At 42.0% G+C, this 17,972-nt stretch overlaps 1 protein-coding gene across 8 annotated transcripts in view; it reads right to left on the reverse strand.

The window, feature by feature from the left end:
- The window catches only part of LOC139683015 (ceramide transfer protein-like), a 165,632-nt gene that overhangs the window by 36,166 nt on the left and 111,494 nt on the right, over positions 1–17,972 (reverse strand). For all 8 annotated transcript variants that reach the window (XM_071577721.1, XM_071577720.1, XM_071577717.1 and 5 more), the window contains one exon: positions 1,866–1,958. In XM_071577721.1, coding sequence (XP_071433822.1) covers positions 1,866–1,958 — 93 coding nt within the window. The remainder of the gene's footprint in view (positions 1–1,865; positions 1,959–17,972) is intronic.

Consider the following 17,972-nt stretch of genomic DNA (forward strand, 5'->3'; position numbering starts at 1 on the left):
GAATTCATCTGAAAAACTGTATTTGTTAAAGGAAGTTATTTCCTTTGACTACAATTTAGGGATAGTCATATAAATAACCAAAATTCCCAGGAAACTGAAGACTGAGTAACAGTGCCAATATGTTTTGATATCAGATATAGGTTTTAATTAACATATATCTTCTCTTAAAAATGTTTACAGTGTGTCAGTAAAATAAATATATTAATATAATTGTGTACTTAGATTCCTTCCAAGTGTTTCAGTGCCTTAGGGTAAATTTCAGATATGTGGTTAAAGCACAACAAGAAAAGACAAAATCCTGTGGATCACTGCTGAGAATTCTTGGAAAGAATATTTAATAAACAGCAGGTAGAGTTGAGTCAATTATTAAAAACTTGTGTCCAGTAAGTAAAATGATAATTTAAGAAAACTAGGTTTACTGCTGTTAATGTGTTGTAAAATAAAGTGGTCCAGCAAATTTCAAAAAACTACTTTACAAGAGGGATATCTGTGAGAAGCAGCTGGGTTCATAATCAGGTAGACAAAGTCCAATTTCCTATCCATCTTTTTCTTTACAGTGCCTCAGTCACAACAGAGAACATAAGCTCAAGTTCCTTTTAAATATCTGTGGTGGGTCTGGCTGAGCTGGAATTTATTTCCCCATAGTAGCCCTCACAGTGCTGTGCTCTGCATTGGTAGCTAGAGGAGTGTCGATAACACACCCATGTTTTAGCTACTGCTGACCACAGCACTCTAAAATTCCTTCTTCAATCGAGGGTGAGATCCTGTGAGGGGACACAAGTGGGCCAGCTGACCCACGCTGACCAAGGGGATATTCCATACCATATGACATCAACCCAGATATAAAAGCTGAGGCAAGGAGCAGGAATGGAGTCATTCATTGTCTCCGATGGCTGCCTGCTGACAACTGTTATGGGTGCTGGAGCCCTGCTTCTCAGAGGAGTGGCCGATCATTGCTGCTTATGGGAAGTAGAGATTAACTGCCAGCTTCTGCTTTGTGCGTGTGCACGCTGCTTTTGTTTTTCATTTGCATAAATATAAACTGCCTTATTGCAACCCCTGATTTGTGTTGCTTTTTTCCCTTCCACCTTACTCTCTCCCCTGTCCGGCTGGGAAGGGGAGTGATAGAGCGGCTGGGTGGGCACCTGGCGTTCAGCCAAGGTGAACTCTCCACAATATCTCAACATACTAATACTATTTCTCAGGCTAAGATTTGTAAGTAGAAATCTGCTTGATTAACGTAAATGAAAGGGTCAAGTTCTTAAAAGTTATGCAAACTGCATTAATGGTGCATTAGTTTACATTATTTTTCAGAAGGCAGTTTAAGAGCCTTAAACTTTGATTAAATAACCAAACTGAGGAGGAAGTTGATAAAATATGCAATTTAACAGATGAAGGAGAAAGTAAAATCATTAAATTTATCAATACATTTCAAGTGGTAGTGACAAGTTAAAAAAAACAATTAAAATTAAACTTGAGATTCTAGGACTGCCTTTGCAGTCAGGGCTTTCATATTTGCACTACATATCTATACAGCTCACTCATTAAAATGTAAGAGTATACAACTTGCAAATGAGCAGTACAAAATGTAGAAGAAAAATAATTAAAAAGTCAGCAAAATTATCTGCAAGCAAAATGCTTTAGACTAAAGCAGAATAAGGAAACCCGAGGTGAAGACAGATTTCTATTCCCAAAACAGTGAATGATTTAGATTCTTCATTTAGTTTCAGTTTCCAAGGCAGAAAAAGTGTCATGAACACACTTGCACAGCCAAGGACCTTGATTTACATACACACTCCTTTGAGAAACAAACCAATCTTCAAAAGCCTTAGCATTTAAAAAAAAATCAAAAGCAGAATTTGTACCTCATAGTCTGGCCCTCCAAAGTGGGACTTTTTCTTCAGTTCTGTCACAGCATTTTTGTATGCTTCTTCAATTCTTCTCCTTTTCTCTATCTCCTGTAAAATTACATGATCATTTGATGCAGCAAGAATGAATTGGCTGATAATAGTCGGCATGCCAATAAATGGAATGACCAGTATAGGTTTTATTCCCAAGTAACAATTGCAAAGATGCTGATTTTCTGATTTTATTTGAATGCATGCATTATATGTGCCCATATAGATAGATATATAATACAAAGCTTGGAGAGCTAGCTACCTTGAGCATCATTTCTTTAAGACACATGGAAGAAACTAGAACAGCAAGAAAAATCAGGTATCTAGTTTAATCATAGCTATTCATGGTTTGTTGAGGGTCAGTCCCACTTCAGTGCCTGATAAAATTATGGACAATATTCTGGGAGTTATCAAAAAACACCTGAAGGATGACACAGTCATTGGTCACAGCTAGCACGGCCTCATGAAGGGAAAGTCCTGCTTGACAAACTTAATTTCCTTTTATGACAAGATCATCTATCTAGTTGACCAAGGGAAGCCAGCTGATGTAATTTTTTGGGATGTCAGTAAAGCTTCCAGTACTGTGTCTCACAGGATCCTTCTGGACAAAACGTCCAGCCCACAGCTGGATAAACACATATGATGGGTGAAAAACTGACTGACAGGCTGGGTTATACTTAATGGAGTTACATTAGGCTGGTGACCAGTCACTAGTAGGGTTCAAAAGGGCTCCATTTTAGGGCCAGTTCTCTTCAACATCTTCATAAACAACTTGCATGCAGGACTCAAAGGGATACTAAGTTTGCTGATGACACTAAATTGGCAGACTCTGTTGACTCTCTTGAAGGCAGAGAGACCCTGCAGAGAGATCTGGACAAATTAGAGGACTGGGCAATCACCAACCGTATAAAGTTTAACAAGGGCAAGTGCCGGATTCTGCACCTGGAACAGGGCAACCCTGGATGTATGTACAGACTGGGGAATAGGAGGCTGGAGAGCAGCCCCATGGAAAGAGATCTGTGGGTTTGGGTTGACGGCAAGTTGAATATGAGTCAGCAGTATGCCCTGGCAGTCAAAAGAGTCAACTCAGTCTTGGGGCGATCAAGCTCAGCAATGCAGGCTGGTTCAGGGAGGTGACTGTCCCACTCTTCTCTGCACTGGTGCAACCTCACCTTGAGTCTTGTGTGCAGTTTTGGGCACCAGAATATAAGAAAGATATAAAGCTATTAGAGAGTGTCCAAAGGAGGGCTATGAACATGGCAAATGGTCTAGAAGGGAATCCATATGAGGAATGGCTGAGGTCACTTAGCTTGTTTAGCATGGAGAAGAGGGGACTGAGGGGAGACCTTATGACAGTCTACAGCTCCCTCATGATGGGAAGCAGAGGGGCAGGGGCCAATCTCTTCTCTATGGTGACCAGTGATAGGACCCGAGGGAACAGCATGAAGCTGTCAGAGGAGGTTTAGGTTGGATATTAGAAAAGGTTCTTCATCCAGAGGGTCATTGGGCACTGGAACAGGCTCCACAGGGAAGTGAACATGGCACCAAGCCAGTCTGAGTTCAAGAAGTGTTTGGACAATGCTCTCAAACACATGGTGTGATTTTTGGGGTTGTCCTGTGCAGAACCAGGAGTTGGACTTTGATGATTCTTGTGGGTCCCTTCCAACTCAGGATATTCTATGATTCTATGATGGTTAGACTTTTATGTGAACTTCTTGACACAGATGCTTGGGCAGTGATAACAAAGAGTGAAAAGTAAGACTGGTAGAAAGCTAACTTGTTGAATGGGGCGAGATACTTGTAAGTATGTAAGTTTTTATATATAATTAGCTGGCATAGAAGCCACATGAATAATTTTGTTAACTCCATGCAGAGATTAACAAACCAATATAATTTTCCCATAAAAGTTGTGTGACTGCCCTAGAGCCACTAATGACATCTATGTCTTTGTATATTTTGAATAAATAAGTAGTCATGCTGGAATCAGATTAAGCCTAGTATTTCCTCTTCAAATTCTACATGTTGCCAGATATTCCCAGAGAAAAAGCTATAAAAACTTCTCAAATTCTTGCAGAATTCAGCTTTAGTACATAAGATATTCCTCTGCTCCCTTTCAGCAACTGGACACCACAAACTACTTGCAGATTTGAGTATAAGCATTCAGCAATACAATTTGAATTTTAATGATTCAGTGGACTACCCTTAAAAACACTGAAAGGCTGGTTTTACCAACTGTGAATTAGGTGTTAACCTTCACTCTGGAACACATACTTACCAGTATTTAAAGAAAAGTTTAGAAAAAAGGGCAAGATTTTGTATGCAAAACAAAGTAATACAGTTTTCCACAGGAAAATTCTTAGGAAAAAAGTAGCACTTAGATGAAGAGAGTATTGCCTTTATCTGTGAATGTAGGATTTTACCTTCCTGAAATATCACAAACAGGCAATAATTGCTAACACTTATGTTTCTCAAAATTTTGCAAGATTACCTATTTTGAGAGCAACTGGAGACTTGAGTGTAAGTCACTGAACATACAGAAGTATAGAAGTTTTACCAAAACACTCAGAATGAAAAACAAACAATAAAAGCAAAATCCAAACCAAAAACCAACCCTCCCCCCCATCCCCACACTTTCTGTACTTCAATCTGCAAATTAGTGATAATTCACATGTATCAAAAGATAACTCTCAAAATCTGACAGCTTCTTTTTGCAACAACATTAAATAAGGCAGAAATTGGGAGATTGATTGCACAGCAGAACAATTACTCGTATAGTAAAACTCTAAAATGTAATTAAATATTCAAGTTACAATTGTGAAAGGTGAACAAAGTAAACTATCTAAACATGTAAATCTTAAAGCAAAATTTAACATTCGGAAGAATATTTGCACATCAATACCAATTATTAAAATGAAAGGAAACAAGAATAAAAAAATTTGCTGTAGTTAAGACAATAATGAAAGCATCATCACAAGAATTTTGTTGCAAATAAAGCAATGGACCAAATACTAGAGGTTAAATCCTTTTTGTGTTTATTCATTTTCTTTAAAAAGTCTATCTTTAAAAAACATTCAAGAGGCTCATAATGAAAAATATACTGCGCTGGAAAAATAAAAAGTCAAGCGCAAAATCTTAAAAAGTAAGAATAAAAGGTTAAAAGCAAAGCTGTAACTACAATTACCTTTAGAAAACATTACATGCTTTTGTATTAATTTTATTCCAGTCATCTCACTGTTGTGGTAACAGAAAGAAAAGTACATACAGAATTCTAAAAATACAATTACTAAGTGCGCTATTTTAGCAGTCTCCTTCAAAATTAAAGACGTTTTTATAATGATTTCCTTATTACAAATGTTTAAAAATAGAGTTTCCAACCTACAGAATGTAACTAAAAACTCTTTCATTTATTTAAAAAACAGGGTTTCAAGAGAAAGATACTTCATAGCACTACACTAATCTTAAGTCAAATTGTAGTAAGCTCCAGATTCAACAAATTCTGATGAACTTGAGCTTTTAAGTATCACAAATAATTTAAGTCAGGTATAATGTTGAAATTATTTGCTCCAAGTTCAGCAGACATACATCTCATCTTTAGACTTAACTGGCCCTCTACAAGATCTCTTTTTACAATCAGGTGACCCACCTGGTGGATGAGGGTAAGGCTGTGGATGTGGTCTATCTAGACTTCAGCAAGGCCTTTGACACTGTCTCCCATAATATACTCCTGGAAAAGCTGGTAGCCCATGGCTTGGACAAGTGTACCCTCTCCTGGATTTAGGAACTGGCTGGAGGGTCAGGCCCAGAGAGTGCTGGTGAACGGAGCTGCATCCGGCTGGCGGCCGGTCACTAGTGGTGTCCCCCAGGGGTCTGTGTTGGGTCCAGTTTAACATCTTTATTGATGATTTAGATGAGGGGATTGAGTCCATCATCAGCAAATTTGCTGATGACACCAAGCTGGGAGGGAGTGTCGACCTGCTGGAAGGCAGGATGGCTCTGCAGAGGGATCTGGATAGACTTGAGAGATGGGCTGATTCCAATGGGATGAAGTTCAACAAGGCCAAGTGCCGGGTCCTGCACTTTGGCCGCAACAACCCCCAGCAGTGCTACAGGCTGGGCACAGAGTGGCTGGAGAGCAGCCAGGCAGAAAGGGACCTGGGGGTACTAATTGACGGGAAGCTCAACATGAGCCTACAGTGTGCCCAGGTGGCCAAGAAGGCCAATGGGATCCTGTCCTGGATCAAAACAAGCGTGGCTAGCAGGAACAGGGAAGTGATCCTTCCCCTGTACTCTGCATTGGTGAGGCCACACCTTGACTATTGTGTTCAGTTCTGGGTCCCTCAGTTCAGAAAGGATGTTGAGGTGCTGGAGCGGGTCCAGAGAAGAGCAACGAGGCTGGTGAAGGGACTGGAGCATAAGTCTTATAGGGAGAGGCTGAGGGAGCTGGGGTTGTTTAGCCTGGAGAAGAGGAGGCTCAGAGGTGACCTCATCACTGTCTATAACTACCTGAAGAGATGTTCTAGCCAGGTGGGGGTTAGTCTCTTCTCCCAGGCAGTCAGCAATAGGACAAGGGGGCACGGGCTCAAGCTCTTCCAGGGGAAATTTAAGTTGGATACCAGAAAAAAATTCTTAACAAAGAGAGTAATCAGGCATTAGAATGGCCTGCCCAGAGAGGTGGTGGATTCACCATCTCTGGAGATTTTAAACTGAGGTTGGACGTGGTACTGACTGTCATTATCTAGTAAATGGACTGGAGTTGGACCAAGGGTTGGACTTGATGATCTCAGAGGTCTTTTCCAACCCAATCAATTCTATGATTCTATTCCAAGATGGAGGCTGTACAGTTTTGTGAAGTAACAGGACTCTCACTAATCACACTTGCATTTTGCTGCCAAGTAAAACATGGTTCTGAAGCTAGTGAAGTGTGGAGGCTGGAGAGGGAAGGAGAGCAAGCTGGATTACAACGGTACTTACACAGCTTGTAAAATACTTACTGCTTTTAGCCACTGACAGGGATCCTGTTTTTCCTATTACAAACCTGCACAGCACAGCCTACAGAGTGAATCTACTGATATACAAAGGATAAACTTGATGCTGGACCTTTCAATTCTAGCTGGTCTTTTACAGACACCAGAAAGATTAAAAGAGCTTTAAAACCCTCCCAGCTAAAACAAACAGCTGCCCAGTTTAATATAATTTTCCCCTCTAATCTCTCAGAGAAAATATTCTGAGCTTTATCATCTTCCAATATTTATTTCCTTTTCAGAGCAGCATAAGCATCTATCCAAGAAACCCAAGAGTAACACAGATCAACATCATTCTCCTCCTACATCTATTTATCAGATGACAGAGTAATTTATTTTTGCTCAGGCCCATAGTTATATGTTATGGGTTTAGGAAAGTAGGCCTAAATTTAGGCTTTAAAGTTTAGACCAGGCCTGGGATTGTCAGCTGACTTGAGCTGAGCTGGGCTAGCTAACAGCTGACTTCTTCTAGCCAATAATATTGTATTCCATACCATATTACATCATCTCAAGAAGGGGTAAGAGCCAGTGTGGGAGTGGCTTGGTCAGTTGCTTCACAGCTGTGGTCCCAGCAAGACACACTGCCGTCCCAGGAGGGATGGGGAGGCCCAAGCCCAGAGCACCGGCTCACCATCATGTTATCTTAGGGAAGTAAAATGTTTGTTCTTAGCTTTTCTCTCTGCTTAAGTCTGTCTCTGGGAAATTGACTTCTCTAAAATGATTTGTAGTTAAAATGGTAAAATTTGTGTTTACTGGGAAGTGGGAAGTTATTTCTTGTTATATATATATAACTTGTGTAAGTGTATGTTATATTGTAGTTTTAATTTTCTCTTTTCTGTAAAAATACATTTAGTTATTTTCAGCATAAACCTGGTTTAAAGGGTTTTTTCCTCTCCCTCTTCTTTTTCCCTTAGCTGGTTGGGGGGAGGAGGAATTTTTTGTTTCTGTCTTGGACAGTTGGCGTTTTGCCAGCTCAACCTAAGACATTATAGAAGAGACTTTTACAGAGCCATGTTTAGTCACTAAAACAACAAGGTGAAAAAACAAAATAAAAGAAGACCTATAGCTGAAGTGGAATAAATAGTGCTAGCAAAGGCCTGAATACATTCAACTGCTGTCTTTAAATTCTTGTACAGGGTGTAGGTGTCAAGGTATTAGCTGGGGGGGTTGCAGGAGTGGCCTCTGCAGGAGGTGGCCAGGGTCTGTCCTGTGTCAGACAGGCTCCAAAACAGACCCACCACAGAACACAGCTGAGCCCATCCACCACATGCATGGAACCTCTGTAAAAATGTATTTAAGAGCAAAAAACAGCCCTGGGAACAGTGGAGGGGAACAAAAAGTGAGAAACAGAGGGAATGCCAAGGCTAGAAGAGAATGATGATGAGGAGTTCCAGGGCAGAGAATATATCCACATTGTAGCTCATGGAGGATCCCATACTGGAGCACAGGGGCATTTCCTGAAGGAACCATGTTCCATGGAGGACTCCCACAGAAGCAGAGTTTTCCCAGAGGACTACAGCCCTGAAAAGGACCTGTGCTGAAGCAGGGGAAAAGTATGAGGGGAAGGAGCGGCAGAGACTAAGTGTTTTGGATTCACCTCCAACCCCTCCAACAAACCAAGTGACCTCAGCTGCTCCTCGTAAATTATAGCAGAGTAGTTGAGAGAAGTCTCAAGAAGTAAGATACAGTGATTATGGGGATGATTATGATTAGATTTATTGTTAATACAGTATCTAAACATTGTTGATGCAGTATCTAAATAGCAACTCTATCATCTATGACAATGGAGTACAGTATCATCAGGTTGTGGTTCCTCCTGTTGAGGCCCAAGCTTCAGTGAGACCCCTTTGCTTTCTAAACTTCTCAGAGAAGCCTAGGTGCAGTTTGGTATACTTAGTCTCAGATTTGGTCAATAGTCTATGACTAAAGAGTTATAATACAAGCAATTTCATCTAGAAATGTACAGGTTTTCAGTCTTTGGCCTTGCAGAATTCACAATTACAAGCCAACAAAGCACTTATGAAACCACTCTAGGGTATTTGACTGTGTTGCCCCTAAAGCAGAGTTCTTTCACCAGTGTGCAAGAGCCAATCAACACACCAAGTCGAGATATTTGATTTTATTACAGTTCTTCAGAATAGGGTCCCAGGCATCTAACAGAGCCATCACACCTTTTAGGAAATAGGCAGAATCTTTTATACAGAAAGGTAACAAAGAAAGAATGATACAGAAACAGGTGATTGATCACTCATGCTTATATAACAAAATTTTTAATGTGCATGTTGTGGTCTTGGTCCATTTCATAATACTATCATTTACATATATGAATTTCCCTGAGGGTGTGTTTTTTAGCATTATAATCATCTAAGGTAACTTGAGGTTATATTTCCATCCTATCAGCTATGACCAAGTTATTATTTAACTTTATACTCTAATAGAGTTTCTGCTTGAATCTATTTGAACAATTGGTTGTCAATGAAATAAGAATTTATAGTACTCTCTTCCTGGGGACTCTTCACTGTTCCATTGCTCCGGTACCCTGTTGACAGGACCAACCCATAGTTTCTGTGAACTTTTTGATAATTTTAACTTCATCTGACATCAACCGAATCTTAGCACCTTTTTGCTCACCAGTACGAAAGTGAAAAGTGAGTGTTCCCAGTCTTTGGGGTGGACATACCTGACAGGCATACAGGGAGGGAATTGCTGCCTGCAATCTCAGGAGACCAGTTTGCCCAGTTGGCCCAGTCTCCAGCAGCATTTTATACCCTTATGCAGGCTGATGTGCACCAAGTCAATCTCAACCATCTCAGCTCCCCCATTTCTGTAATGCATTGTGTGTGAGCAGTTCTTCCTACCCACCGTGTTGTTACCTTAGGACAAAACATGCTGCCCATCAGAGACTGTGAAAAGGGAGAGGAGGTGTGTGTATGAGGAGGATGCACATGAAGACCCTACTATCTTTCATTACTGTCACATAAGTCTTGCCCTCACCCTTCACCATCTTGCTAGCTGTCCTTTGGATGCTCTCAAATAGCTTTATATCCTTCTTATATTGAGTCACCCAAAACTGCACACAGTACTCAAGGTGAGGCCATGCCAACACAGAGTAGAGTGGGACAATGACCTCCCTTGACCAGCTAGTGATGCTGTGCTTGATGCACCCCAGGACCTGGTTAGACCTTTTGGCTGCCAGGGCACACTGTTGACTCATATTCAACTTGCCATCAACCCAAACCCACAGGTCTCTTTTCATGGGGCAGCTCTCCACCCTCTTGTTTCCCAATTTGTATGTATACCAGGATTACCACATCCCAGATGGAGAAGCTGGCTCTTGTTAAATTTCATACGGTTGGTGATTGCCTAGCTCTCTCATCTATCTAGATCTCTCTGTAAGGCCTCTCTACCCTCGAGGGAGTCCACAGCTCCTAATTTAGTATCATCAGCAAACTTACTTAATGTACAGTAGATTCTTGTGTCTGGATCATTTATAAAAACATTAAAGAGCACTATCCCTTAAACTGAGCCCTGAGGAATCCTACTGGTGTCTGGCTGCCAGCCTGATGTAAGCCCATTTACTATAACTCTTTGAGCCTGACCTGTCAGCCATTTGCTCACAGAACCTATTATGGACTTGTCTAGCTGTATGCTGGACACTTTTTCCAGAAGCATACAGTGAAAGACAGTATCAAAAGCTTTGTTAAAATCCCAAATACCCCACAACTACTGGCTTCCCATGGTCAACTAGATAGGTGACCTTGTCATAAAAGGAAATTTAGGTTAGTTAAGCAGGACTTTCCCCTCATGAACCCGTGCTGGCTGTGACCAGTGACTGTGTTGTCTCTCAAGTGTTTTTCAATAACTCACAGAATAACCATAATTTTGCCAGGCACTGAAGTGAGACTGACAGGCCTATGATTATCAGGGTCTTCCTTCTTATTCTCCTTGAAAATCGGGACAATGTTTGCCAGCTTCCAGTACACTTTGAGTACTCTAATATGAATTCCATCAGGTCCCATAGACTTATAGGGATCCAGCTGGAGCAGCAACTCCCACACAAGTTCAGGAATGACTGGGAGTTTGTAATTCTCACAGTCATGGTCCTCCCAAGGCGAAGGCGGCATTAAATGTCTCTGCTTTGTCTGCGTCCGTATTTGTGAGGTGACTGACCTCATCAAGCCACAGACCAATGTTCTCTCTGATTCTCCTATTGCTGTTAACATTGAAAAAGCCCTTTTTGCTGTCCTTCACAGTGCTGGCCAGCTTGAACTCAAATGGTGCTTTGTCTGCACAAATTTTCTCCCTACAGAGCTGAATAGCATCACTATAGCCCTCCCATGTTGCCAGTCCTTGCTTCTACTGGCCATACACTTTCCTTTTCCACCTAAGTTCTAGAAGGAGACCCCTGCTCAGCCAAACCGGCCTTTTGCCCCACTTGCTTGACTTAAGACACTTTTGAATTGCCTGCTCCTGTGCTTTTAAGAGATGGCTCTTAAAAAGGAACCAGCACTGATGGACCCCAGAACCTTCAAAAGCAGATTTCCAGGGAACCTTAGTAACTGGTTTCCTGAGCAACACCAAAGCTGGACTCAGTATTCCTACGGAGGATCTTCTGGACATTGAATAGAATGTAGGATTATTTTCTGGGTCTTGTAAACTACCCTGTATTGCAACACTATTTTTTTTTTATTCAGCTTGAAAGCCACTAAATCTCATTCATGTTTAGAACTATCTGCAGATTGTTATCTGTCCTGTACTTGTGCAGTACAATATTTCCTATGACCAAGTAAACCTTAAGCTTCATTTTCCCCAGAGTACACAAGTGTTAAGATTTTGCTGCTCTTCCATTAACTTCAGTCTTTCTAGCTCTGCTGTCTTGGATTTTGTTTTTTTCCCATAAATATTTTTTTGTGCTGCCTGGGTTTGGTTCAGTTTCTTTGTTGATTGTGCTCACTGTTTTATTACTTTCTAAAGAATGGTCAGAATGGAGACTGGCTGGCTGAGGAAAAGCTCTATAATTTAGTGCTGTTCTTGTTTGGGATTATTATGTAAATTCTCTCCCCTGCCACTTAACTGCCCAGGCCAGCAGTTAACAAAAGAAGTAGTTAACTGTTGATCACTTGGGTGGGGGCAGGTTTGTCTCTTTTGGTTTTTTTTGGATATTCTTTCCAGTCTTGGCTCGGCGGAACGCGGGAGTGGGGGCTCCGAGGAGGCAGGCTGCCCTGCTGCTTACTGCTGGGGCTTTCCTGGCTGTCTCGCTGCCGCTGTGCCCGGACTGCTTTCTGGCCACGCGGCTGCTGCAGCCTGCCCCTGACTGCTTTTCTGGCCACGCGGCTGCTGCTGCCTGCCCCTGACTGCTTCTGGCCATGCTGCTGCTGCTGCCTGCCCCTGACTGCTTCTGGCCGCGTTGCTGCTGCTGCCTGCCCTGGAATTGCTTCTGGCTGCTCGTGCTTTTCTGCTTCTTGGACGGGGAACACAGCGGGGAAGAGACGGAGTTCATCTGAAAGCTCACTGCTCGTCTGTCTCGCTGGAAAGGGACTGAAGCTCACTCTGCAGCCAGCCGGGCTGTGACATTGACACTTAAGTATAACTTTTCCTCCCGGAGGAAAACCTGCTGGGTGTTTTGTTGTTGTTTGGTTTTTTCTTTCTCTTCTGGTGTTGGGGAAGTGGGTTGCACTAGTCTGTTTACATATATATATATATATATATATATAGCAGATATCCTTCTTGTATTAAAATTCTTTTTCTTAAATTTGATAAAGAGTGGTGTGATTATCGTGGAGAAGGCCCCTCCCCCGCTTGTGGGTAAACATTTTGATTTTTTCCTCTCAAACCAAGACAAGTGCTAACTTGATTATTAGCTGAGCTTGCTTGTTATTCTGTTGGGAGCTGCTTATCTGAGTCTGAAGTGGTATACATATGTGGACTTAAGATAATCTTAAATTTTTGTGTCTATGAACGCTGTGGTCTCATTCATATAGTCAGAGCATTAATAGATAGTCTTTTTAATCTCAGTTGAGGTCTTGTACTCTCTTTTTAAACCCCCGTCCCCAAATGGTAGTGAACTTAACAGACTACTCCTGTCTTTCCCTTGAATTAGCTAAATATATGAATTGACTGAAGCTTCTAATGTCTTTAAAGGTTAAAGTAAGTTTTTGATCATCATATAGCCATATTAGTGACGCAAGGTGTTCTGAAATGTCTAAAGAATGCCTGAAAACTATAGGCCAAAAGGCAAATAAGCAAAGCATTGCCTTGTGGGTGCAATACTATGGGGACAGGCACAAAAAAACCCCAAACAAACAAACCCCCAGAAAACTAAAAAATCCCACAACCCGCCCCCCCTCCAAAGAACAAAACCACTTTGAAAAGTTCTGACTCAGTATCATATAGCATGAAAAGCTTGTGACACTACCGCTAAGCTGTTAAAAGTATGTCAATCAATATATTTGTAATGCTGTTTAATGAAGGGCGATGTACATGGCTGAAGTAAACTTGGTGCCAAGTCTAATGCTGAGTCTTGAGGGGACCAGAACTAAGTTACCAGACTCAACATGCTTCTGGCCATGCAGTAAATATCCAGTCTCATTTGTATAAACAAATAGAATTCTGGTAGTAAACTCAAAGGTGTTATTAATTCACTTTGTGAAAACAACTGTGGTAGATCATTTTGATACTTTCATTTCATAGAAATAAGGGGAATGTCAGTGCTTGTAACCGGCAGAATGATACATGGTAGCTCTAGGAATCAAGCTCTCTGTGGCAGAGTGGCAGAATGCTTTAGCAGTCTCCCTGAAAACAATATTGCTTGTTGAGACACCTTTGCTAAGCTTAACTTTAGTGGTGAATTCCTCTTCAAATCAAGGTAAGTTCTGTTCTTTATATTAAGAACAGAAAGTACAGGGCTGCAATGTGGAAGTAGTGAGTGGTTAAACAGTTAAAAGCTGACATTTGCCAAATAGATCTGCATACTGTTTACTCAGAAGTGTTAGTCATCAGCTCAAACAACACTATGCATTAACAGTTTAATAGAAAAATCTTGGATACTCTGCCTCATCTACCAAATTGAGCTTTAAGGCGCAGAAAGGACCCCCTTGCTTTCTAAACTCCTTCTCAGAGAGAAGCCCAGGTGTGGTTGGATCCAGTCTTAGCCTCAGATTTTGTCAATGGTTTAAATTTAAGGAAATATAGAGGTGTGATTGAATCACTTTTGTCCTGCAGGTTTTAATGATGGCAAACCAGATATTTAAAATGAATTATTTATTATGACGAATGAAAAGACAAATGAACAGATGAAAGATCTCAATCAGAATTATTTATTACACAGAATAAAAGATAAAAACTACTAGTAGTATAGTATAAGATTGGAGAGTATAGTGCACTATGTCAAAGCAATTATATTAAGCCAATTGTATCAAAGCAAGCAAAAAGAAACAATCATTACGTAGAGATTGATGTAACTCACCGCACAACGATTGTGGGCAGATCTCTCTCTTTCACTTAACCCCAGGGGAGCAACCATGAAGAGGCATCTCTGCTTCACAGAGAAGCTGCACACACTTCAAGAAAGTATGTGGAAGAATCTGTCATATGAAAGGTGGACCGGGCTTTTATAGTTATAAAGTGATGGACTGCCAGTCACATATCTCCAGGTGAGCTAGCCGCTTATCTGTCAAATCCTGCTTCAAAAAGCAGGATGTGTGTTTGAAGTTTGGTGAACCAGGCTGGTTTTAGCATAATTCAACACTAAAAGCAGCACCATGGCAACAGCCAGTTGTAACTCACCACTGATAGCTTGCATTGTTTGAATTTTCTGACCAAATTCCAAGCCTAGGCAGATAAGCCCTATCAAGGCAGAGCATCCTGCTACACTGACACAACTGGTAAGTGAGCCTACCAGGGGTGGTGCCCCACTAGACCTGCTGTTTACAAACAGAGGAGGGCTGGTGGGAGATCTGGTGGTCAGAGGCCATCTTGGGCATAGTGACCAAAAAATGATAGAGTTTTAGATTCAAAACCTAGGCCTTGGACTTCCAGAGGATGGACTTTGGCCTGTTCAGGACACTGGTTCAGAGAGTCCCCTGGTAAACAGTCCTAATAACAAAGGGGTCCAGGAAGGCTGGACATACTTTAAGAAGGAAATCTTAAAGGTGCAGGAGCAGACCAAGCCTCTGTGCTGAAAGATGAGCCGTTGGGGAAGAAGACCAGCCTGGCTGAACGGGGATCTTTCGCAGGAACTCAGGGAAAAATATAGGGTTTATGACCTTTGGAAGAAGGGGCAGGCAACTCAGGAAGAGTGCAAGGATGTCATTAGGTCATGCAGAGAGAAAATTAGAAAGGCGAAAGCTCAGCTAGAACTCAATCTGGCCACTGCTGTGAAAGACAATAAAAAGTGGTTTTATAAATACATCAACAACAACAGGAGGGCCAAGGAAAATCTCCATTCTTTATTGGACACAGGAGGGAACATATTCGCCAAGGATGAGGAAAAGGATGAGGTACTTAATGCCTTCTTTGCCTCAGTCTTTAACAGTAAGACTGGTTATCCTCAGGGCAACCAGTCGCCTGAGCTGGGAGACAGGGACAAGGAGCAGAATAGACCCCCTGTAATCCAGGAGGAAGTAGTTAGTGACCTGCTGTGCCACTTATCCAGCCCCATAGACCTGTGAGTGTCTGAGATTCACCTGAGGGTGCTCAGTAAGCTGCTCTCCATCATTTATCAGCAGTCCTGGCTTACTGGGGATGTCCCAGATGACTGGATGTTGACCAGCGTGACACCCATCCACAGGAAGGGCCAGAAGGAGGATGCGGGAAACTATAGACTTGTCAGCCTGACCTTGGTGCCTGGCAAGGTTATGGAACAGATCATTTTGTGTGCGATCACATGGCACATACAGGACAACCAAAGGATCAAACCCAGCCAGCATGAGTTTAGGAAAGGCAGGTCCTGCCTGACCAACCTTATTTCCTTTTATGACCAGATGACCCCACCTAGTGGATGAGCCAAAGGCTGTGCATGTTGTCTAACTGGTCTTCAGTAAAGCCTTTGATACTGTCAGCCCATGACTTGGACAGGTGCACTCTTTGCTGAGTTAAGAACTGGCTGAGCCCAGAGAGTGGTGGCAAATGGTGCTGCATCCAGTTGGTGGCCAGTCACTAATGGAGCTCCCCAAGGCTCAGTGTTGGGACCAGTCCTGTTTAATATCTTTATTGATGATCTGGATGAGGGGATTGAGCGCACCCTCAATAAGTTTGCAGACAACGCCAAGTTGGGTGGGAGTGTTGATCTGCTGCAGGGTAGGAAGGCTCTACAGAGGGATCTGGACAGGCTGGATCAATGGGCTGAGGCAAATTGTATGAGATTCAACAAGGCCCAGTGCTGGGTCCTGCACTTGGGTCAACCCCATGTGGTGCTACAGGCTGGGGGCAGAGTGGCTGGAAAGCTGCCCAGCAGAAAAGGACCTTGGTGTGTTGGTTGACAGTCAGCTGAACATGAGCCAGCAGTGTGCCCAGGTGGTCAAGAAGGCCAATGGAATCCTGGCCTGTATCAGGAATAATATGGCCAGTAGGACCAAGGAAGTGATTGTCCCTCTGTACTTGACACTGATGAGGCTGCACCTCAAGTACTGTGTCCAGTTCTGGACCCCTCACTACACGAAGGACACTGAGGTATTAGAGAGTCTAGAGAAGGGCAACAAAGCTGGTGAGGGGTCTAGATAATAAGTCATATGAGGAGTGGTTGAGGGAGCTGGATTTGTTTAGCTGCCTGGAGAGGAAGCTCAGGGGAGAACTTATTGCTCTCTACAACTACCTGAAAGGAGGTTGTAGCAAGGTGGGGGTTGGTCTCTTCTCCCAAGCAACTAGCAATAGCACAAGAGGACGTAGCCTCAAGCTGCACCAGGGGAGTTTCAGGTTGAACACTAGGAAGAATTTCTTAACGGAAAGGGTTGTTAAGCATTGGAATGTGCTGCCCAGGGAGGTGGTGGAGTCACCATCTCTGGAGGTGTTCAATAAATGACTGGACGTGGCACCTAGTGCTATGGTCTTTAGTTGACAAGGTGGTTATCCATCAAAGGTTGGACTCGATGATCTTAGAGGTCTTTTCCAACATAAATGAGTCTGTGATTCTGTATGAGTGAAAGTGAAATTTAGATTTGAATTTTTAACTGCTTGCAGCTGAAAACAAGCGCTTTAAAATTAGTTCACAGAAGAAGAAAAATATTACAAATAACTAATCTAAACCAATTAAAATTCTATATTAACATATTATTCTGTAATAACATGTACTAACCTACTAACAAGAAAAAATTCACTTCATCCATGCTCTAAGCCAAGTCTGATCAGCATAAGCAAACTGTGTTTGTTCAGCCCGGAATAGAGGAGGCTTTTGTGAGGGGATTTAATGGTAGCCTTTCAATATCTCTGAGGAGGTCATCAACAAACTGAGCCAGAGTCTTCACAGCAGTCTATAGTAAGAAGAGGAAAAACTGGAATACGAGCTGCTCCAAGTGGATATATATCAACAGCTGAACATCAGCAAAGGCTGCTCAGAAAGGCTGTGCAGTCTTCAGCCTTGGAGTCTTGAAATCAGACCTGAAAAATCCAAGAGCAACCCAGTCTGATTCAAACTGTCCTTCCTTTAAGCAGGAGGTTGGACAAGAGACCTCTTGAGGTCTCTTCCAACCTGAATTAACCTACAATCCTATGAAAAAGCCTCAAGTCTTAGGTCTGCTATAATTCCTCCAACTACCTAGATGAAGCAATAATAAATTAGGTGTTGCCAGAAGTCACAATACAGTTAGATAGGACCAGGTCTTTGACATACAGACAAAGAGCCAGGAGACATGGGCAAATTCAAACATGGATGTATTTTGTCTGAATTACTTAATTCTTTGAAATTTTGTACCACTAACATATATTGAATAAGATTTGAAATGCGATAATCACCATATGGAAACATGTTGAATTAAAAACAGGACAACAATGGCTAATGGACTGTACAGGACACCAGCCAGTGATGGCAGAATTCTAGAAATGAAAGTTTGAAGTACAA

The sequence above is a fragment of the Pithys albifrons genome, chromosome 26 (genome assembly GCF_047495875.1).
Source record: "Pithys albifrons albifrons isolate INPA30051 chromosome 26, PitAlb_v1, whole genome shotgun sequence".
Taxonomy (NCBI): Eukaryota; Metazoa; Chordata; class Aves; order Passeriformes; family Thamnophilidae; genus Pithys; species Pithys albifrons.